This window comes from Sciurus carolinensis, chromosome 15 (genome assembly GCF_902686445.1).
Source record: "Sciurus carolinensis chromosome 15, mSciCar1.2, whole genome shotgun sequence".
NCBI lineage: Eukaryota > Metazoa > Chordata > Mammalia > Rodentia > Sciuridae > Sciurus > Sciurus carolinensis.
Genome location: NC_062227.1, coordinates 26044114 through 26068641, shown reverse-complemented (window position 1 = coordinate 26068641; position 24528 = coordinate 26044114). Strand labels below are relative to the sequence as shown.

The following is a 24528-nucleotide window of genomic DNA, read 5'->3' as shown; positions in this document are numbered from 1 at the left end:
GGAGACAAATACATTGACAGAACAATATGGAACCTTGTCACTCATCAAACCCATCCTTCCTGACAGATCCCTGGTCTTCCCTTCCAGCTTATCTTCTGTCCATCTGTACCTCACATTTAAAATGCACTTGATGTTTCCTTTTCACATCTCACCTGTCCATGGGATGAAGGTTCTATGCAGCATTATATAAATATTGTGTATATAATTTGGCTTATTCTAGAAGTTCAAAAACTATAATGAAATATGTGAATGCTACTTGATTTGATGTGGCCTTAAATACCACTGCAGGGATTATCAGCCGACATTTTCTAACAATTAATACCTACCTGCCAAGAGTGATTGGAGACCATTTCATCATTTTTAACAATCTGAAAGAAACACTGCAGAGGAATGTTTACTCCCAAGGAAGTATTTATAGTCAGCTAAAGATCAGCAGTTGGGGTTTTACATGTCAACTCTGCTTCAAAACCTAAACCTTAAAAGAAAAAGAAAAATCCAGGAAATGTCCCTCAAACAGCCACACCCAATTTCTTCAGGGGAGAGAAAGATCTCCAGGATAGTGAAGGATCTGTCCCAACATGAGGAAGTAGAGAGCTGGGTGGATTTCCATCTCTTCCCCCCTACCCCACAGCTTTTCCTGTGTCCCTAGCTATTTTATGAAAACCCAGCATAACACAGAATTCCTTATGTGCCAAGTGGCAGAAAAAGGGTCCCAGACTACACTTGCCACACAAGGGTAAATACAGGATGACGTATCATTTTAAAGATACTGGAAATCAAACTGAACAGTGGAAGACACCTCTTGGATTGTACCCCTTGGAATGTACCCCGCAGATTCATTAGGCAAGAAATCAGAAAACACAGTGAGTTGGAGCCTCCACAGAAAAGAAAAAAATGCTCCATGCCAACGTCCAAAGGGACTAAGGATTAAAAAAAAAGTGCGGTGACTGCATCGGGTCCCTTCTCCTACTGACTTGCCTGTGTAATTTGCAGGAGTTCATTAGTGAAGCCAAGGAACACTGCGCTTCCTTGCTCACCATAAAATGTGAGTCAGCTCAGAGTCAGAAATGAGCACAGAAAGCAGAAATGGAGTGTGTGTAATTATTCTTGGAACATCTTCAGGCTTGTTAGACACCTACTGATTTCTGACACAACAGCAGTTGAATCCGGGCTGCATCTTCTGCCTCATCACCGCAGGTTCCACTGGGGCAAGGTGAGGAAAAGCACCTTTGTCACACTTTCCACATGAGCTTCCCAATTCTACAAGCTTGTGGGTGGGTGGGTTTTTAAAAACTTTAGCACAAGCACAGGTCCTTCCCATTCCTTCCTTAATAAAATGTAGTTTGGCATTGTTAAAGTTGCCAAATTAATGCCTGGGTGATTGGAAAATACTGTTACTATTCTTTCCAGGTTAAAACAATAATCTAGAAATGGAGAGTCGAGTGCTTTATTTTTCACACTCCAGCATCTAATACATAGTTGGGTGATAAAAACAAATCAGTACACAGTGTAGAGGCTATAATCTGATTTTTTTGTTTTTTTTTTTTTGGGGGGGGGTACTGGCATTGAACTCAAGGGCACTTAACCACTGAACCACATCCCTAGCCCTTTTTAATTTTTTAATTTTGAGATAGGGTTTGCTAAGTTGCTGAGGTTGGCTTTGAATTTGTGATCCTTCTGCCTCAGTCTCTTGAGCCACTGGGATTACAGGCATGCACCACTATGCCCAACCACAATCCAATTTTTATGTTAAAAAAAAAAAAAAACACCACTCTATAGAATATTTTATCTTTACAGTACATTCTTAACAGACTAATTTCTGGAAGGAGTTGCTTTATATTTTTTTATGGGACAGAAATTCTATGAAGTTAGGGAAGCTTTCAAATTTGCCAGCCATTTCGGACTCTGAAAGGTCTCCGGCGTCTAGATACACTTCAACCTTCACTCTCTCTACTGTTTGTCCTAGGCCTGAAAGCTCTATTTTACAGGTGAGAAAACTGACAACTTCCAGGAACAAACAACTTATAATCAAATGGCAAAGCCAAGATACCATGGAGGCTATTATGACATACTGTCTTCCAAAGTTTAATATCCTTAAACTGAAATGCAATTCCTTAAATAGAGTGGAGTGGGAAAACTTATTTGATACTGTATAGCAATCCTCTAGTCTATTTCTAATATTTCCACAGGAATACAAATATTCAATTGTCAGGGTGTTTACACATTATGAGCTTCATAAACATATTTTAAAATCCTGGGTGTGAGTTAGTCTTCTAAATGAAATACTAAATGTACAGCCCACTAGTGCTGAGTAGATTAAAAGTAAAACTAAAGTTCAATGTTTCCATTGCTCTTTCTTCAATGAACCCTAGATATTTTGAGCAGGCAATATAAATTGACAGGGCAAGTTCTTTGAAGAAGTCTCCAGCTCTTTTAGAAAGCATAAATGTGCCCAATGTGACTCTGATGTTCATATTGTTAGAATTTTAAAATGGTCCTCAGTTTATTGGACTGACTTTCACTGATGTTCTCAGCCTGTTTGTCTTAAATGGAAACCTTGAGAGAATGACTAGGCATAAGAAACATATAAATCATTCGGCAAGAATGATTAGCATTATGTTTAATATACCCATAGCTCCACATGAAGGCTGCCTTCTAAGCTACATACACTCTTCACCTTGAAATAAATGCCCAAACTGGCTGCTATAATTTATTTATTATTAGTAAATATTAGCTATGGCATATCCATTACTAAATTAAAAAAATAGGGAAAAAAACCTATTAAATTTCACTCTATAACATTTCAGCAGAGCTTTTCCCTCTATTTCATTATCATTTTTTCCATCTCCCACTGAATTATTTAATTTCCATTTCCAAACTGCAAACACCACTGGACTGAACAATTACAATGACTGATCTTCCCTTCCTCCTCCACTGTAAACATTAGCAAGATCACGGGAATAGTAAAACCATGGGTACTCACCAACGCATTTTAATATCTGCTTGTAATTTTAAAACATTTCTCAAATCAACAGTAACATACTTCTTTGGTGAAAAAAGTCTAAAAATTGGTTATCTCTCACCACACACCAGTCACACATTGGACTGAATGGCATGCGTGAGTCAGCCAAATCCTGCAACTAATTACTGCCAGGATGCACCTCCTGTTGAGATCAAATAAGTCAGTGTCTAACAGGGCTCAAATTGTGTGAATGCTAGTTCTCTGTAAATATTTTACCTGTTTCTAGAACAGGGCCTTCAACAGCATACTCTGAGACTCACACCACAGTCTTCTATATTTTGTCAGAAACACACACACACACACACACACACAATTTGTATGTGTTGAACTAGAGACTATGTTCTCCTCCAAGATTCAGTGATTCTCCCAGAACTCAACTCTGTAGTCAAAGGAGATCACAGGTGCTAGTTACAAGCCTCAGAACTGGGGGACAAGGTCAAAAGAAAAGACAGCTCTCTCAGAAAAGGACTAACAAAAATAAAGGCATAGGAAATTCAGGACTTTGCAGAGGAGTTGCCAGGTGATTATTCATCTATGAAAAGACTTCCTGATCTTATGGTTGATACCAGTAACCCACTTCCTAAACTTCCTAAGGGGCTAAGCACTTCCATAAAAAAAAAAAAAAAAAAGGTGACAATTTCAATGCTAAGAGGAGATGAGCTATAATTTTTTGAAAATTATAACCTGTCCTTCATGGGGAAATGCTATAATTATGAAATGAACTGGCAATTGATCAAGAAAATTGAAAATGAATCACGAGAAAGTGAAATTTGTTCCCTTGAGAAGGGATGACTAGGGTCCCCAGTTTTTTTCCTCTTTTTCTGTACTGGGCACTTTACCACTGAGCACATTCCCAATCCTTTTTATTTTTGAGATAGGGTCTTACTGAGTTGCTTAGGATCTCACTAAATTGCTGAGGCTGGCCTCAATCTTGCGATCCTCCTGCCTCAGTCTATTGAGTTACTGGGATTACAGGCGTGTACCCAGCCTTTCTAAGTGAACACTTAGAACTTACCTAAAATCATTCTTCATGAAGGCAAAGCGTTGAGTTGAGCCTTCAGCCTTGCTCCGTATACCACTTTGAAGAGTTTCCACATTATTTCTCTCCAGCTATTTTCCCCTTTTCATTCAGAATTTGAAGCATTGCTTCCAAGCTCTACTCTTGATATACTAGTTCATTTCATCTGAGTATAACCAACACCAGAGCTTTAGTAGTTGTTTTTAGGAGTAAAACTTAAGAAATCTTGGGAGAATGATATTCTGCCCACTGACTTCACCTGTCTCTCTGGAATGGAATCTGCTTTTAACCTCTGGGCACTTTTACTCCAAGGGAGGCCAAATTAATCCACTGCAGGCCTCAAATTATTGAAAGGAGACACCCACTTCACTGTCCATGGCAGATGTGATTCAGGGTTTAGAAGCCTTGCAGTCAGAAGAGGAGGGGAAGAAAAGAAAGGGAATAAAGAGAATAGAAGAGTGAGATTTCAGGGGCCTCTCTTCCTTCTACCTTCCCCCAAACTGAACATATACAACTAGCCAGAAAATTTGGAAAAACTGATCAATTTTGAAGTCAAATGATGACAGAATTATAAATACAGTAGAAAATCAAGAATGTATTTTCTTCAGCTTGATACACATTTGGTAAAGCAGATCTTTTTCCTCCTTTTCTTTTTTCTTTCTACTTCTCAAGTCTGTTTTGGAGACTAATACTATACTTCAATTTGTTCTTTCTGCTGCTTTCAGTTCATTCTGACTTTGGAATTTTTTATGCTAGTGCAGATACCTCTGGATTAGAAGGCAAGAGTTCTGGATTATTACCTTTCTATGTCCTTAACTGGCTGTGTGTTCCCAGGCTTGCCATTAACTTCTCTGAGCTCATTTCCTCATTAGTGGCAAGACAAGGTTATTACCAATATCCAGTATGCAGACACCAAGTATTACCAAAACCAATATAAGACTCTGATTCTATGGCAAAAAAAACCCTCATATCTTGGCTTGACATCTTTGATTCATTGGTATTTACAATGCCTGGAACCTAACAGGCCCCAAATAAATAAATACATTAAATTTCTCATAAAATTAATAAAGCTCTTTGTACTTTTGTACATGTTAACAAGTTGCTGTGCAGTTTTATGATCTAACATTGGTGTAAAGTAGAAGACAGACAAATAATTAAAACTCAAATGATTCACTCTTGTTATAAAAAATCAGTACCGAGTAAGTACAAAATGATCAATACATCCTAGAACACACAAAGATTTCCATGAGGTGCCTGGCAGAGAGTACACCTTAGGGGGCTTTTTGAAGCTGTAAGCATAGGTCCACTGCTAGGAAGGAGTCCAGAAAAGCTTGTGGTAGCACTCTCTCCTGCACTGGGGTCACAGGCCAGATAAACCTGTCCAGTGGGAAGCTGTTGGGACCACAAGAGTGGCTGGCTGAACTGCCATGCTGGAAAGACTTTTTCCTGAGGAAGGAAATGCCTTGGACAATAGTAGGGAACTTCTTTTTCTCCCTGGGGCTGGGGTGGAGTGGGGACTGGGCTCAGCAGGGGAAAGGGTTCCATCTAGAGTGGGTGTGATTAGCATCTGCCATGTGGGAGCAGAGTGGGCACTGGGCGGAAGACATCCATGAGGGTCTGTAACTCCTGAGATAGCACATGGTGCGGCAGGGGTGCGCGCTGTGATCCGGTCTTTCCCCAAGAAGCAGTACCCCTGCACTCATCCAGTGCAACGCTAGGTCATCCTCTCGTAGGGACTGTGGCAACAAGGCCACCAAGAGAGAAAGTGAACTCAAAGGACTTCTTCCAGAACACATGGGACAACTCTCAGCAATAACACTAGAAAAGATTCTGAAAGAGAGAATTCCAAGCAAGTAGAATAGATATAAAAAAATACAAGGTATGACCTGGACATCTAGGGACAGGAAGGTGAAAACTAGGAAGTTCGGATCATTTTTAAAACTGCAAGATTGCTCTCTCCACTCGATGAATAAGTTAATGCACAGTCAATATAAAAAATCAGCCATGGTGTGGTACAAAACACAAAGATAAGCAAGAGGCCATTCTCTGGAACAGAAAAGGCAGCGGTGTTTTTGCCTATGAATCTACCTGCCTGGATGTAGAGGGAGACAGCTCATTTCCTGAAATCAGCAACACCAAGTGGCCACAAAACAAAATGGGAACGTGACATGACATGGGGGGACAATCCAGGAAAGAACAAGCCTACTGTGTTAGTATGACAGTGATAGAAAATTACCATTTGCAACCTGAGTCCTCAGTCAGGCCTTAGCACAGTGTGATAACGGGGTAAATGCAAACTGGATTCCCTGGTGAGGTTTTTCCTTCCACACAGCCTCCATCACCCAGTGTCCATAAGCACTCAGGCTTCAAAAGTCTCTCTGCTTCCCAAACAACCTACACCACAGTGACATTCCAGAGGTCTATATTGTTTGTATTTCTTGACATATATGCTCACATTTTCAACCTTAATATTCTTTGGAGTGTTTAACAGCCCATGTCTAAATCATAATGAACCATTAAAGCTTATTACTTTTTAAAAATGAAGACCAGAAGAACAGATTTAACAGTTTTGTTTTTTTTTATAAGAGTCTCTTTTCATCAATCCTTAATGGGGACAATTTTGATACCTTGGGAAGAAAATTTAATGGTAACATTGTCAGGCAAATGAGACATTCCGTGCTAACAGTCCTTGTGTGTAACTGTTCCTATGGTTGCACCAAAGAGCCATCACACAAGGAAGTAAAGTTAATTAACACCCTTCCCTCCTCTGGGGTCCCCAGGGGCATCATTCTTCTGGCAGGGAATTACTGCTGCTGTTAGCTGGGGCCAGTCAGTTGCAGCACAGGACAGATGTTTGGGACGGTAAGACATTCAGCAGAGCAGAGGACCACTAAGAAGAGTGGCGTTTTACAGGTTAAGCTGAAGTTCACAGTCCCACACAACCAAAATCTCTGTGATGTATGTATTTTTTAAATGAAAAACATTTATGAAAGCATTGAAAAAGTCACTTTCTTACACTGTACGATTATTTACCATTTCTTCTAATTCAAGAAAGGTAATAGGTATTCTTTTTTTTTTTTATATCAACAGTGAAGACAATTCTGTTCCCTATCTAAAGGGATTGGGAAGTATTTTAATCACATAACCTATAGAAGCTGGAGAATTCAGACACCTAATTTGTTTTTCCAACCAAACCCGTGTAAACACAGAACACAACATGGGAGCTTCATTTGGTCAGTTAATCAAATCACCAGCAAGACAGAGCATGTGGCGATTTTGTGAACAGTCCTTTCCTGATCAATAGCCGGAAGATTCTAAAAGCACATTTGTGGCAGAGTTCCGTGAGCTTCCTCAGCCACTTTGGTTCCTGAGGAGCATCTCTGGATGGTCTCAGGAATGCTGTTGGGGCCAACTTGACTGTGTTGGTGATGATTACAGATTCGGGGACCATCATGAGGGACTTGAATAGTCCTCAGTCATGAAGTCCATTCAATCATCGGGTATCTGGGAGGTGCCTAACTAACCTAGGTCCTGGGTTTTCAGTGTTTTACTGCTGTGCTTAAATAGCTCTATATGATTTGCCTGGATCTGGATATAAATATCCTTCTGGTGTGACTGAAGCACTGAAATTTCCCCTGGAGTATGAGCCCAGTGTGGATATACCTGGGTCCCTCAAGCACTAAGTCTCCCTCCCTCACTAATTGCACTGGCAATATTTAGGAGCTAAGGAAACTGAGGCTTTATGTGATGACAGAAATACAGTAGGATCCTTACAAGTAAACCCTGCTTGGTAAACCCTCCACAACTCCCCCAGCAACGCTCTAGAAAATCTACCAACAGGGTTTCCAGTCGAAAACAAGCCTACAAAGTGGCTTGTGAACTGTTGTAGCAATGAACCTGTGTTAGGCACTGTGAACTCAATATTGAGATCTTGTCTGACAGATTTTCCTAAAACCAAATCAAACTTAAGTAGAAGGGTACCTGGAGAAGAGAAAGGAAGTGTCTAACTGGATGGTCATTAGGAACTATATTGTGTGCTAATCAGACAGACACAAATTAGCCTGTCGGACATGGAAGGAACTAAAGTAAATGTGATGAGCACACATTTGGGACTGGGGCGTTTTTATTTTCTCTCTTAAAATTTACTTTTGAGAAGCAAACACCAACAACGATAATAAACTGGCTATAGAAAGTTGCTTGGGTTCAAATAAAAATACCAAGTAGGAAATCACAATGTTAGTGCTTTTGTTAGCATATATGAAAACCTGGTAGAGTTTAAACATTTCCTAAGCGTATATATCAAATTGCCTATAATAAGGCCTTTGCTTATTATAAGATCTTTTCTTTTAATGTAGAAAATTAAGACTAAGAATTTGAAAATATGAAGGAAAATGTCTCTCAAATATAAAAACACTGCATTCTATAAAATCCAGCACAGTCTGAGAAGGCTAAATCAAAATTTGGGGGGTGAATTACTGTGAACATGCAGTAACTATTCAGTCAATTCTTTCCAGGACCCAGCTCCTTGCATGTTGCTTGACTGGGTCACTGGTCTCCCACTGTGGCAATGCTTGGCAAGGAGAAATGCCACCTTAAGGCTTCAAAAGAAAAGAAAAGAAAAGAAAAACAAAAACAAGCTATTCCAAGGGCTGTGTGTTTGTATGTCTGTGCAGGCACATGTGCTGGCAGGGGGCCCTTCGTAAATGACTATAAATTCTCAGGATTAAGTCATGGTGGAGTTGAGCCTGTTGATTCTGATGGTAAGGTGGTGGAGACATTAAGCAAGCCATGGGAGAAAGGATCGCAGTTTCATTAAAATAAAATGCCTTTTTTGATGCCGTAAAAAAATGCATAAAAGTGTTCTAACTGCTACTTTCTCCTGTTTTCTATTCATAAATTCACCTATGGATTAGGGAAGTAATTCTTTTTCCTTGGAGGATTCTGTGTTTGTCCTCTCTTCTCTCCTTGAGTTTGAGTAGGAAGGGACATTGGAAGTTGTCTGGTCTTAAATAGCGTTTGAGGAATATTTGGCTTCCCTAAATGCACCTACAGTTTGTCCTGAAATTCTCCTAATGACTGAACAAACATCATCAAAGGTTGACAACAATAATCGAAAACATCTATTTTTATTTAAAATCTAACACCCTGAAACTAGTATCTTGGTTTTGTTTTATGTGCATTAAAAAAAGTTATGACAATCCTACAATGATAATCTTTCCAAGTACCTGAAAATAGCTAACCTGTCCCTTCTAAATCCTATGTCTCATTTGTCATGACAATGTTTTTAGGTCAATCACAATCCCATAATTCTCTCCTGAATAAGTCAGAGGTTCAAGGTTCTTATCGTCATTATAAAACAGCTCTCATTTACTAAGAACATACTAAAACCCAAAAAAAGTAAAATAAATTATTTGCTTTAATATTCTCAATAATATTTTTTGAGGCAAGTATTTTTACCTTCATTTGCTTCTTGAGAAAACTTCCTTTGTCCATTTTCTGTTGCTTTGACAAAACACACCAAACTGGATAATTTAGAAAGAATAGAAGTTTATTGACCTAACATTTTTGGAGGTGCTGAAGTTCGAGAGCATGGCATCAGCGTCTGGTAAGGGCCAACATGCTCCAGTATAATGTGGCAGAGGGCATCACATAGCAAGGCAGAGCAAATGCACTAGCTGGCGTCACTCTCTTCTTATAAAGCAAAATAATACCCTTACGGGCCACCCCCAACCCCCATGATCTCATCTAATCCCAATTATTTCCCAAAGGTCCCAACACATGAATGTGGGTATTAAGTTTTTAACACATGAAACTTTGGAGGGACACATTTAAACCATAACAGAAATCAAGGTTTTAAAAGTTTAGGAACTTTCTCGAAATCACGCGTTGTAAGAGGCAAGTCCATTAGGCTACCCCAGCTAGTGGCTCTGGAGCACTTATCAAATGTCTAAAAACAGTCCTACAGAGGGCAACAATCCAGCCTAAGGAACCAACAGCTCACTACCTTCTACAAAACACATGCTATATTTCCACGGAAGCAGCCTGCGATTACATGAGCAGTCTTGATAGCTACACCATACTGTGGGTTCATCCTGAGTTTGCTAATCAACTTAAACTCAAAGATGACTTTTACCCAAACTCTTACTAAGAATGATGGCCCTTCACACCAAACACATTTCCAATTTGCACTTGATCCCTTCTAAGAGAATGAAGTTTTACCTCAATTCTAGCTTTGCCTTACAAGAAAACTGGATTCTGACACTTTGGGGGCATTAGTCTCTTCAAGCTCTTCATCAATTAAAAAAGCAAGGAAAGAAAAAAAAAAAAACTGTTCTGTGTTTTTGTCTCTTCATCCAAGTCTTTGAGAAAAACTCCAGCTCAGAGAAGAGCAGAGACTGAAGGATATCCCCCTGGGACGATGCTTTTCAGTCTCTGTTCACCTCTGAAGTCCTGTGTGTATCTTGCCAGTTAAGCTTTACTTTCTGTAGTTTATGTCAAATGAGAGGTTTTTCCATATGCCTTTTCAACCAGATCTCACTGCCACCTTGAGAAGCTCACACCGCTGATCCACAATTCACTTTTCTTACTCCAACCAATCACCAACTACTGAACTTAACCACATTCACGTCCCTCCATTTTCTTCACAAAGATGTTAAGAGTGAACACATTTTTTTCCCTACCACCAAGGACTTTTGGTGATAGTCAATATTCTGCTTGCAAATTTGTATACCCCAGAAAACAGTTACCCTTATAAATTTGTCAAATGCAAAAAAAAATATTTTATGATAAAGGGAAAGAACTACCCAACGTTGCCATGCTACTCACAATGTTCACAGTGACATTAAAAGTAACAATAAATTATATCCAAATTAATTACAAAATAAAAATCCTGTGTCCAAAACCACAGTGATTATCTACAAAGAGTTGGAAGGCATATATAAATTAAATTTGATAACCTTTCTCAATGTCACAAAGTCCTTTCACCTTCATAGTAAAACCCAACTATATTATTGGTGTTCCCCCTTTACAGAATTATATCCAAATCATTAATTGAACCCTTTGGTCTAGGAAATTAGCCAAAATCAGAGGCAACAAAATATAAGCAACAGATCTGTGCATGACAAACCTTATTGTGTCCTTGGAACCTCCTGCAGCAGCCCATCAATGTTTGTAAAGCTAAAGAATGACAGAATTTTTCTACAAATCAGTATGTGACTAAATAATTTTGATGTAAAAATTATTTTTCTTAATTTAAATTTTCTCCTCCATTCCTACAAATTTTCTTAAATTTTTGTGTTCCTGCAATCTATAATCATTTAGTAGCTCACCGTAAATGACACTATTGATACGAAATGAATTTGAATCTTACATTGCAAGAGAAGCACTGGCTGCATGGGTACCTTGTGGGAACTATATACAGAATGAAAAGGGGGTTGGTAAGATGGAGGAAGTGGAGATAATGACTGGGGAACGTGGGAAATTAGATTGACACTGGTCATCAGGAAGAAGAGGAATAGTAACCTGTGATCATACACATGGGCACTGCCTGTGGGGCCTAGGGTGGGCAGACTGTGGCTTGGAGGAACACAGGATGTCCCCTTCCTGAAAGACAAGGGCAGAGGCTGGAGACAGGAAGAATGTGCTCTTTGAATGAAGGTGCTGAACCTGAAATTGAATCACCTTGCATAAGAGCAAGTCACTCGGTGCGTGCAGTAACCTACTCTAATAGCTTGAGTTCATGCCCTGCATGGATATTCCATGATACTCAGAGAAGTAAACACTCATCCATCTCCATAGCTACTGACAGGCTGCGTTGTTCTCATCTGCTAACTCGGTCTTGCGAAGTATCTCTAACCAAAGTCATTCAACTGCCCCTTCTCCAAAAGGAACTTTAGTTTTCTTTACAAAAAAGTATGAAGAGGAGCATACTCTTTTACACCAAGACCAATGTCCCCCACCACGTGCACTTTAAAAATTACTCATTCCCTGAGCAAGAAGAGGATGTGAACATTTTAAATTATCTCTCTAATGCTATGTACAGAATTTTAAGTTTCTGCCAAGTAATAAGTGATGGCCATAAATTATGCAAATAAAAAGGTAAACTTCATTTAATAATAGGATATGTTTTTTAAAAGTTAATTCTTAAGTCTCTAATTTTTTTGTTCCTATTATGGAAAGTATTGGGAGAAACCATCTTTTAAAAAAATATATGTACAAGATCATGTTTTACTTTTAATTATAAAATTTTGGGACACTACATATTTTAAATAATTTGGTTCACTGTTAGAGTTGGAAATACTTTTGCATTTACAGACTAGTTGTAAGTAATTTTCTGGAGTTCTAGAAAAATAAAGAGGCAGCTTGTTTTTTTTTTTTTTTTTGGGCAGTGCTGGGGATTGAACCCAGGGCCTTGGGCTTGCAAGGCAAGCACTCTCCCCAGTCCCAGCTTGTATCTTTTATACCAATATCCCCCAGCTTTCAGTATCTAGGGGACCAGAGTTTTAAAATGCGTACTTACCTCCACATCACAGGAATATTCTGACCCATCTAGAAGTATCACTTTGCACTGCATGCTTTTAGGCTTTTTGACAATCTTTAATGGAGACCGAGACAGTTTGCTGCTAGATGATTTCTGAGAAAGTTTATCGTCTTCAAATTGCTGATACTCGAGCTGTTTTGCAGCTGCGGCAGCAAACTCCTGTTCCTTGTCAGTGACCTGTGAAGAGCAAACAATGAAGAGTTTTCATTGCAAGACAGGAAATAAATATTGCATCGCTCAGGCAATGGCGCAACTCTTTTGGGAAAGAGGCTGCTTTCCCATTTTCTAGAGGAGAAGGATCTGAAATAAAGTATCAGGAGTGGATATACACACACAAGTATTTATAATGCTCAGTTTCGCCTAAACAACTTTTTCCATTTAAATGCACCAACAGGTCCCTATATGGGTTTGACTCCAGGATGTAGTTTAGAAGCACTGAGTTAGCAAATGCCATCAAGATTTCACTAAGCAAAAAAGGAGAAATTCACTCCTGACTTAAAAAAAAAAAGGGGGGGGCATCGAATCACACAGGCCTCTCAAATTAATCATCTAGCTTTTATCTTATGCACTCTATTTTCATAATTCACTAGGTACTTGTATATTCCTTGACTTTTTCTATCTGCCCATCCATATGCTTACAAGGAAACTTATAAATGATAAGGCTTAGAGAGCTTCAAGTATTAATCTTTTCTGTAATTTTATAACTGTTAAAATATTTGATTTTACTCTAAATCAATTCAATGAAGTCAGCAGCACTGAAATTCATCACAAAGTAAATCCCTTAAGTCCACTTCTCTTCACTGTAATGAGTCTGTATGAGAACAGATCAAAACTGTTCAAAAGCTTTAATCTGCTCCTGAATCACAACAGGCTAGTCCAGGCCACAGTCTGCAGAGGACACCCCTTGTGGCACAGAAATTCTCCCTGAGGCGATTCCCTTGACATGTCTATGTACTGCTCTCCAATCATCTCCTACAACTCCTTCTGTTAAGTGACCACCAGTGGTGGTAGGACAAATTCAACCTATGGCCAGACTACCATTTCCACTAGCCTGCAAATATGCACCAACAGTCCAACACAAAGATACCTGCTAATATTCTGTTCAGACTCCTTGAAATATGTGTGAAATTTCCTCTCAGAGGAGCGTACTATTAGCTTGGTGCTGAAACTACATGGGCTCTTGAGTAGAGACAGTATTGAGAGTTTATCATTTCAGCTATTTTATTGGTCTCCACAATTTTATAACCACAACATCATTCTGGGTATACTTATTTTGGATTTTAGATATAGATTTCTGATTTTCTACCTTGTTTTCAATCTCAAGGATTGCAAATATAGTCCTCTCTTTCAGCACCAGGTTTAGGAACGCTAAGACTTGAGAAGTTATTAAGAAAAGAAAGAAAGCAATCTGCTGAGCCTATAAAAATAAGCCAAGAAAAAAAAAAACTTAGTAAATAATATCAAAAGTTAGAATAGTTGCTCAAAGAGATTAATAAGTGAAAGAAAACCTGCCCTGACAGCCTGCTCCAACTTTTCTGATCATTATTCTTTTCTTATCACAGCATTAAAATTTTAAAAAGTGTAAGAAAACCCATAAAACTATTATTAATATTGGCCTTGAGGGAGTTTAAGGAGAAGTTTGGTAACCTTGGGATTGCTTGTCAACAACCAAAATGCATTTTGTGAGATGCTCTACAATTTGTACAAGGATTTTGCATATTTAATTTATATTTCAAGTCATCACAGGCAAGGTCAACTGAAGATACTTTTTTTTAAATCTAAATTTTACCTGGAATCAACTTTTTCTCTGTATTAGGGAAGACAAAATTTCATTTTTCCTCTACAAAAATAAAAATGTCTGCATCTGAGAATAAAGTTTGGGGCTATTGAAATGTCAACTCCAGAGCATCTTAAACCATCACTCAAAGGGAACATTTCTGGGAACACTTGAAAAATGAATCTACATCTGAGGCTCTTATAACACATTTTACAAACAACTTTAACAGCTGTAGAAGAGCAGACCAAGTACCTCAAATGAAATGTCAATCGCGGCCACACAATGCATTGGAATTTTAAAATATCAGTATCACACTTCAGTAAATCCTGTACTTCATTCAATTCTCATAGCAGCTCTGAAATGGAGCTATTACCACCCTTATTTACAGAGGAGGAAAGACAGAACCAGGGAGTCTTCTCAAGGCCACAAAATTAGAAAACTAGAATTCAAATTCTGCCAAACCCATGTTTTAATCATCACTCTACACCAAAATATGCCTTTTCCCAATTACCTGCAACATAACTGACTTCCTCTATCATGGAGCAAGAACTTTAAGGAAGAGTCTTAGAAAAGACCATTTCTGAGAACTTCATTTTATAAATGAACAACTGAGGCCTGAGGGCCTAAACAATTCTGAGAGACTACCGATGATCAGGAGACAAGACTAAGATCTCTGCCCTGCACAGCCAGGTCTCACCTGCTCTGGTGGTTTTACATTACTTCTCTTGCTGGGTTTCAAGCATCTGACTGCAGAACATAAAAGCACAGTCTCGTACCACGAAATAACATTTTGGCCAACAAAGGACTGACTGCATATATGGTGGTGGTCCTGTCAAAATTATAATGGAACTGAAAAACTCCTACCACCTGGTGACATCACAGCCATTGTAATGTCATAGTGAAATGCACTGCTCACATGTCTGTGGTGTGCTGGTGTAAACAACCTCACTGTGCTGGCAGTGATATAAAGTACAGCACATGCATAATACTCAATAATAACAATAAATGACTATGTTATGGGTTTATGTGTTCACCATACTGTATGTTTTAAGGTTGTTTTAGACTTCACTTCTTCTGCTTGTAAAAAACAAGTTCATTCCTAGCTTGGTAGTGCATGCCTATAATCCCAGAAAGATGGGAGAATGAGATAGGAGAATCACAAATTCAAAGCCAGCCTTGGCAATTTAGTGAAACCCTGTCTCAAAATAAAATAAAAAGGTCTGGGATGTAGCTCAGTAGAAGAGCACCCCTGAGTTCAATCCCTAGTATTGCATATAAATCAAAACAAAAATCAAGTTTGCTATAAAACAGAATGCAGTCTCGCCAAGCCTTTTGAATGTATCATTTTCTCTTGTGCTTCGTTTAATCTCCTAGATTCTGTTCATGAGGGCTTTAAGAGCAATAGACCATATATATATACACATATATATGTACATACATATATAGACACATACATGCATATATGTATATGTATATAGCCATGTATATGGTTATATTTATACATATATTACATATACATACATAAAACCCTGCATTTACACAATCTGGATGGTACAGCCTGCTACCTAGGTTGTGCAAGTGCACTCTATGATGCTGACAGGATGATGAAATTGCCTAATGACGCACTTCTTAGTATGTATCCTGTCCATAAGCAACACATGACTGTGTGTTAAGTCACGTCTAAATATAGACACTCATCCTTTTCTAGAATTATCTCCCATTTTCATATTTTATTTCAGAACTAAAAGGAAAGAAGGAAAAAGTCAAAGAGACTAAAGGAAGACTAAAGGAAACCAAACAAATATTAAAATATTACTATCATAACTCTGCAAAAGAAAAAAGAAAAAGTAAAGAAAAACCACGATGCCAACAACAGTAGTTCCTTAGATTTTGTTTGCAGGGCTGGGAATCCCCAGCACTCAGCAAAACCTCTTTCATCAAACAGAGCACCTACTCATAAAGTGAAGGTGCATGTTATTATTAATTCTCTTTAAAAGAACAACTTGCAAACGCCATAGGACAAGAAAGAAAATATCTGGATATAAACACAGAGCTTAAAATTATAATAATATGTTGTAATTTCCAGAGATTTTTCACTGATACACTGATTTCTCTCATCATTTTCTAAAATTGCTAGCTCAACACAAATACTTCCAAATTATGAGAGGCTAAGCATTTGTAAGGACTCCAGACTTTGTACTACATACAAAACATGTAGATTCCACTTACAAAGTTTTAAGACAAAAAAATTAAACATGAATTTATTCAAAACCTGAATATAAACCATAATTTAGTTTTTTGATTTTTCTTTCTTTCTTTCGCTCTCTTTTCTTTTTCTTTCTTTCTTTTCTTTGTGTGTGTGCGTGTGTAATGCGTAATGCTGGGGGATAGCCAGGGCTTCCAGGACCTCTTGAATGAACAAAATCTTATAAAATGAATACATTATTTCTTGACAACTCAACGCGCAGGGAAAGGAGTTGATAATATAGATGTATACAGGGGAGGAAAAGAGACCTATCTGAACATCTGCTAAAAATGGGGGGGGGGTCAAAACAGCTCTAACCCTTATACTAGAAATAAAAAACGACCACCAGCATAATTAAAGCTACCAGTTTTCTGTTCACCCTTCTTGTAAATTCAGATATGACCATTAATATCCAGTACAGATTTCGGTGTAAGTTTTTTAATTTAAGGAAGGAGTTACCAAGCAAGGTTGGGGAATGTCATTCACTGACAGCCTTAAAATAGCATGCATTTCATCTGTCTGGAACCACAGGGCCAAAGCAGATGACCCCTCATAGCTGCCTCTAGTGCTAAGAGACCAGGGTGAAAGCAGAGCCTGGAGAAGCTCAGCAAACAGCCTGTAATTGCTTTTCTGGCCATCGCTCACCTCCCTCCGCACCGGAGTGCTGTGCGCTGCCGCGGCCTCGAATTGCTCCAGCGCCGGCGGCTCCTCGCCGCTCCCGCTCCCGCTCGGGGGCTCCGGAGGCCCGGGCTGCGCCCCCTCGCGCCCCTGAGCACCCGCCGCCGCCTCCTGGGGCTCAGCCTCCTGATCTGCCTTGGATTCTGAGTCTGATCCGGATTCGGTTGTCATGGTTGATTGTTCTGCAAAGAGAAAAAAAGGGAAGTCCTGTGACTGGGTGCCAGCAAACCAGGGTGCTAACCATGAATGGCAGAGAACCACACACAGGCAAGGAGGAGAGCAGCTTAACCGGGAGCAATTCCATTCCAGGGACCCAAGACAGGACTTGTCAGAGGTACCACAAAGATGAACGTTCAAGAGCGGCTGAAAAGGAACACAGAACCAGGTGTGGAAGTAGATTTGTAAGGATTACAGGTTTTGTTGTAATAGGCTTCTACCTCAGATAATCATGGACATTTCGAAAATGTCCTAACAATTTCGGAAAAGTGAATTAGCTGAATATATATATATACATATATATATAGCATACATATATATACATACAACATATATACACATATACATATACATACACACAAATATTTACATATATATATAAATATATATAAGTTTCTGGGAAGGATGATCTAACAATGATAGACATTCCTTCTCATTCATATTTCCTTCTCTCTTATCACTACATAGGAGCTATCCTCAACCCTGAATCTGTGGATTTTTCTAGGAACAAATGCCTTTCCCATGTGATTTCTCCTAATTCTGCTACCTTCTTTGGAGATAGAAGCTGCAATTACCATAGGGATTTCTTCAGGAATGTGGCCACTGTCCCATTCTGGACAAGCACTGGCCATGACTGGAAGAGGCCATGGGCAGCGCAACCTTTACCTCCAGGTTAATCCCCTGGTCTTCCTGGCTTCCCCCTACTTCCTTAACAGTGAACATGCCTTTGCCTCACATCTCATAAGGAACTCAAACCAAGATCCTAATAAATAGTAATGTGTTAATCCATTCTAAAAACAGACCTTCTATCATGTTAATAACCACCACATTCTAATAGTTTGCTGGTCAAGTTTAGTATTTTGTGCTTCAGTTTCTACATGTGCCAAATGAGAAAAATGAACATGATTACACCTGAAGAATTGATTTCCTGCTGTTATTTTTTTCTCCTAATAGACACGCCACTGTGTTTTAAAGACTATTTTTGCTCTAAGCAGCAAGAAAGTTGCTATGCCAAGTAGATATGACATTTTGAGGAATTTCTTATCTTAGAGATGTGAAGTAAATATCTCAAAAACAAGTATCTCAGGTTGTCATATAATTTCCCTTCCTAGTTCTAATTTTATGATAAAAATATCCTGAGCAAAGGGCTAGTGTAATACCTTAAGTAAATGATATACTCACTGGCATAATATAGAATTATGCAAAATAAACTAGTAATTGTAGTAAAGCCATCGTTTAATCCCTACCTTCACAATATACCATGGAATATGTTTAAAAATGTGAAGAAGGGAACACTGCAAATACCATTCAATGCTACATCCACACTTTTTTTCTTTTTCTTTTTCTTTTTTTTTTTTTTTTTTTTAAGGGTTCCTTTTCCCAATCTCCAGCTACGCCTTCTGTTGAATAAAAGACATGTCAACTTGGCATGTGCTGAGCTGCTCAAAGCATATGTAAATACCAAGTCCACATGCAGAGCAAGAAAGTGATCCAAACGAAACTAACATATTCTTTTCTTTTTATTCTCATATCACACTTTAGATTTTCAAGCAAATCTTGAAGGTAAATATTATATTTTCTTTGGTACACTTATCCTGGAAAGTGGTGTGAGCACAAAGAGAAAACAGCTGAGGGAGGAAAGGTGTTTGCACTGTGGAATTCAGAGCCTACAATTCCCATTTTGGGAAGGGAGAGGATTAGATGTAATAGTCAACTGAACTCACCCAACATGTACTGAGTACCAATATAAGCCAAGTGCTGCCTGTGGTTTAGACACAGACATTAAAATGTTACAACCCATCCCTCTCTACCTCAAGGACTTTATCTCCTGAGGCAGAAATGGACTGTCCTTTAGTAACTTCTTTAGTAACTAAACATTTGGCTTTAGCAAGAATTCCTCCCCCTGATTTGAGATTGTGATGAGCTGCGACCATGTGATTAAGTCTAGACAATGAGACAACAGGAAAAAAATGTATTCGATATTTAGGTCATCTTCATAAAGACAAAGCCACTTGCCCCAGGGCTCCATTTCCCATTGACTAGAAAATGACAACAAATGCCATGGTCTCCTCAGACACAGCCATGGACGTGCCAGGTTCAGGAGTAAGAGTCACACCACAGGTTCTGGATCATCACGTGAAGCAGCAATCAGCTTCTGCCTCATTTGAACCTTAGTATGCTAGCCCATGCCCAACACGCAACACAGTCTACAGACCGTGATAAAGATCACGCTGCTGTGGTTCCCGCCCTCTAAAAACAAGGCTGCCGTCCCTTGACCTCACACCCCCCTTAGCTGCTACCAAGTTCCTCTGCTTCCCACTTCTGACTCAACTTAAAAAAAAGTTGCTGACCCTACTTGTCTTCCTCACTTCTGCTTTTCTCTGCAATTACCCTATTCTGGCTTCCTACCCCAACCACTGCATTGCAGTGGCTCTTGTGGTCAAGGCAATGGACCATGCGTTCTTCCCTATTCTATCATCTGACCTCTGGGCAGCTCCAACCCAGGCGATGAACTTCCCTTGTCAACACACTTCCCTGTCTTGGGGATTCAGATAATACCACTCTCACTGGCATCTCCTCTACTCTCTGGCAACTCATTCTCATTCCACTTTATAGGTTATTCTTTCAACCTGGCCTCTGTGTGGCCAAATTCCAGAATATTCCATTCCAGCCCTCTTCTCTATCATTATACCTTCTCCCCAGCACACCACACACTTTCCCAGGGTTTTATATCCTTCCTGTATGTCAGTGTTTCCCACACTCATACTCTAGTTCAAATCTCTGTTCTGAGCTTCAAAGTTAGATCCATTTGCCCACTTACCACACCCCACGGTGGCCATATAGATATCTCTTGATTTTTCCCTCCTACATCCATTCCCACCCTCTCTCATCTCCCTCCCCTGGAGGAGAGGAAATGCTGTTTCTTCGAGCCAGTTGTCCCTGATATTTTCCTTCCTCTCACCTTCTTATCTCATACAAAAGAGAAAGTTCTTCTGGTTCTATTTTCAAAATAAATCTTTAGTTGTCCCCTGTCCCTCCATGAGCCACCATCATTTCTCTCTTGAATTCCTTCTGTCACCTCTCACTGGTTCTCTGTCCTGACTCCTGCTTACCTCTGTCTATTCTGTCTAATCTCCATAATACATAAATCCAGTACTATCCCTACTCACTGCTGAAAAAGCTTTAACAGCTTCCCAACACACTTGCAGTAAAATCTAAACTCCTAATTACCATGGCCCTCAGGGATATGACTAGGCCCTGATGCCCTACCCAGAGGCCACTGCCTGGCCCTCCAACCCACTATGACCCAGCCACAATGGCTGCCCTTTAGTTTCTACCCCACATCAAAGTCATCTGTCATTCTTTCCTCTGTTGTGAAGCAGCCCACTCCCCATTCCTCAAGTGTTAGCTGAGAGAGGACTTCCTCGTTCACACAGTTGTTCTGGCTGTGCCTTAGTTTTCTTCCTGTAATTGTCAAATCTTATAATCATTCTCCACTCCCTTGATCTCCAACCTATCCATTCCAGGGTGGGAACCATGTGTTCATATCAACATACCCAATACCAACATAGTACCTGGAACATGGTATTTCAATAGTTACTTTATATAAAGAATGAGGTTGCAAAACCAACTTCAGGTATTATCGTATCTATGTATTTTAGAGTCTAGTAACTCTTACTGAAAGAGTAGGATATTTCTGTTTTATTTGGCTAAGAAAACAGAACTTGATCAAAAGTTTCCAAAAGATCTAAGGAAAAAAATTATACAACTATGAATTTTATATATGTATATGTAGACATGTATATTTGTTACTTATACCTATATATATGGATTCAGTCTAAACTACACACAAATGGTAAATTTAGTATTAAAAGTAAATATGAGAATGTTTACTTTCAGTAAAGTAATCCAAAGAATCAACAGTTAAATTTAGTCCAAAGTGAAAATACCAGAAGAGGAGAGGGAAACTTGGAAAACAGTCTTCACTGAGTTGGAAAGGGAAAGGTACAATTTTAAATAATAAGAGTCATCCCAGAAAAGCAAGGAATAAGTATAATATGTGTATGTGTGTGTGTGTGTGCTTCCACCTGCCAAGTTTGAAAAATCAGAACATAGTTAACATCAATGCAGCCCACAGATACACTATTGGTTTGTTCAGTCTAATGCTTCTACCAGTAGAATGAAAGTCTTCCAAAAGAATCAAAAAGAAAAGGTTTAGAGCCAGGCATGGTGCTAGATGCCTGTAATTCTAGTGACTCAGAAGTCTGAGGCTGGAGGATCAGACGCTTTCAAAGCCAGCCTCAGCAACTTAGCAAGGCCCTAAGCAATTTATTGAGACCCTGTCTCAAAATGAAAAATAAAAAGGGTTGGGGATGTGGCTCATGGTTGAGCACCCTTGGGTTCAATCTCTGGTACCAAAGTGGGGTAAAAAAAAAAAAAGAAGAAAGAAAAGGGAGAAGCAGCAGCAACAAGGTTCTGAGCTAAGTGCAGTCGTACATCCCTGCAATCACAGTGACTCAGGAGGCTGAGGCAGGATGGCAACTCAGAGACAGGCTGGGAAACTTAGCAAAGTACTTTCTCAAAGTAAAATTTAAAGAAGCTAGGGATGTGGCTCAGTGAGTGGTTAAGTCCCCTCGGGTTCAATCCCCTATTTAAAAGAGAGAGAGAGAGAGAGAGAGAGAGAGAGAGAGAGAGAGAGAGAGAGAGAGAGAGAGAGAGAGAGAAAAGGTTTAGGTTGTTGTTTCACAGAATCTCTATTAAAAAAAATAACCAGAGTCACTAAATCATGAGTAAACAAAGTAAAATATAAATAGTTCATAGAAAAAGTATTAAAATAAAGATGCTCAATTTTTCCTATGGCAAGAGAGTTCCTGCATACAAATCACTTTCTTCTTACTAAAGGATTTGGGGTATCATCAAATTTTCTTTTATGTTTTATAAATATCATATTTAGGATTCTCTGTTAGTTATGATGAGTGGCTCGGTAAGTCATAGCCATAACTTATTAAATGTCAAAACTGTTAAAGAAATAGTTAGGATTTTATTTCTTATTTCAAATGTTTCTCTTCATTTCACTTTAAAATCTATGTATAATCTTTAGAGTCATGATACATGAAAATAATCAGAGAAAAATAAGTTTCACATATGATGTTGGGTGAATAATTTACTTTAGTCTCCTGCTTCCTTTTCCATAAAATGAGAGGCTCAGACTAGCAATTAGAATGCACAGGATTCCTCCCTCAGGAGTGATGTGTGTGGGCAGGAGAGGCGGGCAGGAAGGGAAGGGAAGGAGGCAGAAACTGAAGATTCCCCCACTGGAGCCAACAAATCCATCACCCCTTGCATCATCTTCTTGCAACTTCTTTACTACTTTTTTACAAAGGAGAGTTTTTTAAATGTAGTTTTATATACTTTTCATACCAACGTGTTCATTATCAAATTTGTGTTGAAATAGAAATCTCTCTAAACACATTAGTCCCTGGACTCATTTATGAACACTGAAGGAAAAATTAGTAAAGCAATATCCCATCAAATCCAGTATTATTACTCCAGTCATGAAATCATTTTGCACCTGCTTCTGTCTTTAATTCCAAGACTTGTCTCCAAGGCAGAAAGCCAGCCATACACAAGCTGAATTAAAATGCAAAATGGATGGAGTTCAACCACCACCTATCAACCATTTAAATAATAACCCACCCATTCTTTTTCACATATGACTATTCCATAGCAGACCTTACCTGTCATACACCAAATAAACCACGGCACCTTAAGAACCTCTCAAACTCCTGTGCCCTTCTCAAACATTTCACTGGCAAATTACCTTTTCTAGTACTATATAAATAATACAATGAATGAAAACCTGTGCTGTTTGTTGACTAATGTTAATAAAATAAAACTTTCATGACTATGGAGAGGGAATTAAGTAATAAACCTTAAAATGTAAGGCTTTTAATTTTGGAATCTCACCAGAATCAATATCCAATTCCACAGCTGAAGGGGCCTAAGTTCACATTGTTCCAAAAAACAAACCAATATTGATGTCCTAGAGTAGCAAATCCAATTTCAAAACTTTTTCTAATATTCCTCTCCTCTACCTACATGATAATATAAACAGGTAATAAACTGATTTTAAATGGCAATTAACATCCAACACCTAAAAACACCTTATAACTTTAATAAGTTTTTACAGGGCTGTACTTCACTCTTGTACCAAAATGCCAAACCATTTTTTTGAACCAGATTTTTGCAATGTTTACGTTGCTTTGGTTCTTCTTCTTCCTTTTTTTTTTTTTTTTTTTTTTTTTTTGGTGGGTGGGGGGGTGTCATTTTTTTGTTTTTATTTTTGTTTTTGTTTTTTTTCAGTGCCGGGGATGGAACCCAGGGCCTTGTGCATGAGCTACATCACCCACCATGTGGTTCTTCTTTTTCTTATACTATTGCTTGCTTTCTGAGATGATTCTTACTACTTAAAATTGCACCTTTCCCTTTCTAAATTAGTAAAGACAATTTTCAAGGTTCCCTTCTCTTCTTCTAATACACTCACTTTGGATTAAAATAACTGTTGATTATTTGGGTTACTTTACTGAAAGTAAACATTCTTATTTGCAATCCCAAATAGAGAGCGATATAAAATGGTTATGCTTAGCTTTGAATTAAAACTGTGCCCTTTTAATACTGAATTTACCTTATTTTTTGTGGGATTTTTGTTTTTGCTTTTGTTTTTATTTTCTTTTTGGTATAAGGGATTGAACCCAGGGGCTCTTTACCACTGAGTTACATTCCCCAACCCTTTTTATTTAGAGACTGGGTCTTGCTGAATTGCTTAGGGTCTCTCCAGGTTGCTGAGGCTGGCTTCAAACTTGTTATTCTCCTGCCTCAGCCTCCAGAGTCACTGGGATTACAGGTGTGTGCCACAAAGCCTAGCTCTGTTTTATTGAGGTTAAAAAGCTTTATATTTCTAAAAACTTCAAATCCTAAAAATTGGGGTAAGCACATTCCTAAGCAGGATATGCCAGTGGAAAGAGGAGTCTTT

At 38.8% G+C, this 24528-nt stretch overlaps 1 protein-coding gene across 26 annotated transcripts in view; it reads right to left on the bottom strand.

Annotated features, from left to right (window-relative positions):
* Nucleotides 1-24528, bottom strand: part of Epb41l3 (erythrocyte membrane protein band 4.1 like 3) — a 173103-nt gene that overhangs the window by 71264 nt on the left and 77311 nt on the right. For all 26 annotated transcript variants that reach the window (XM_047525964.1, XM_047525957.1, XM_047525956.1 and 23 more), the window contains exons 2-3: nt 17247-17461; nt 12559-12756 (exon numbers count right to left, since the gene is read on the bottom strand). In XM_047525964.1, the coding sequence (XP_047381920.1) occupies nt 12559-12756; nt 17247-17461 (413 nt within the window). The remainder of the gene's footprint in view (nt 1-12558; nt 12757-17246; nt 17462-24528) is intronic.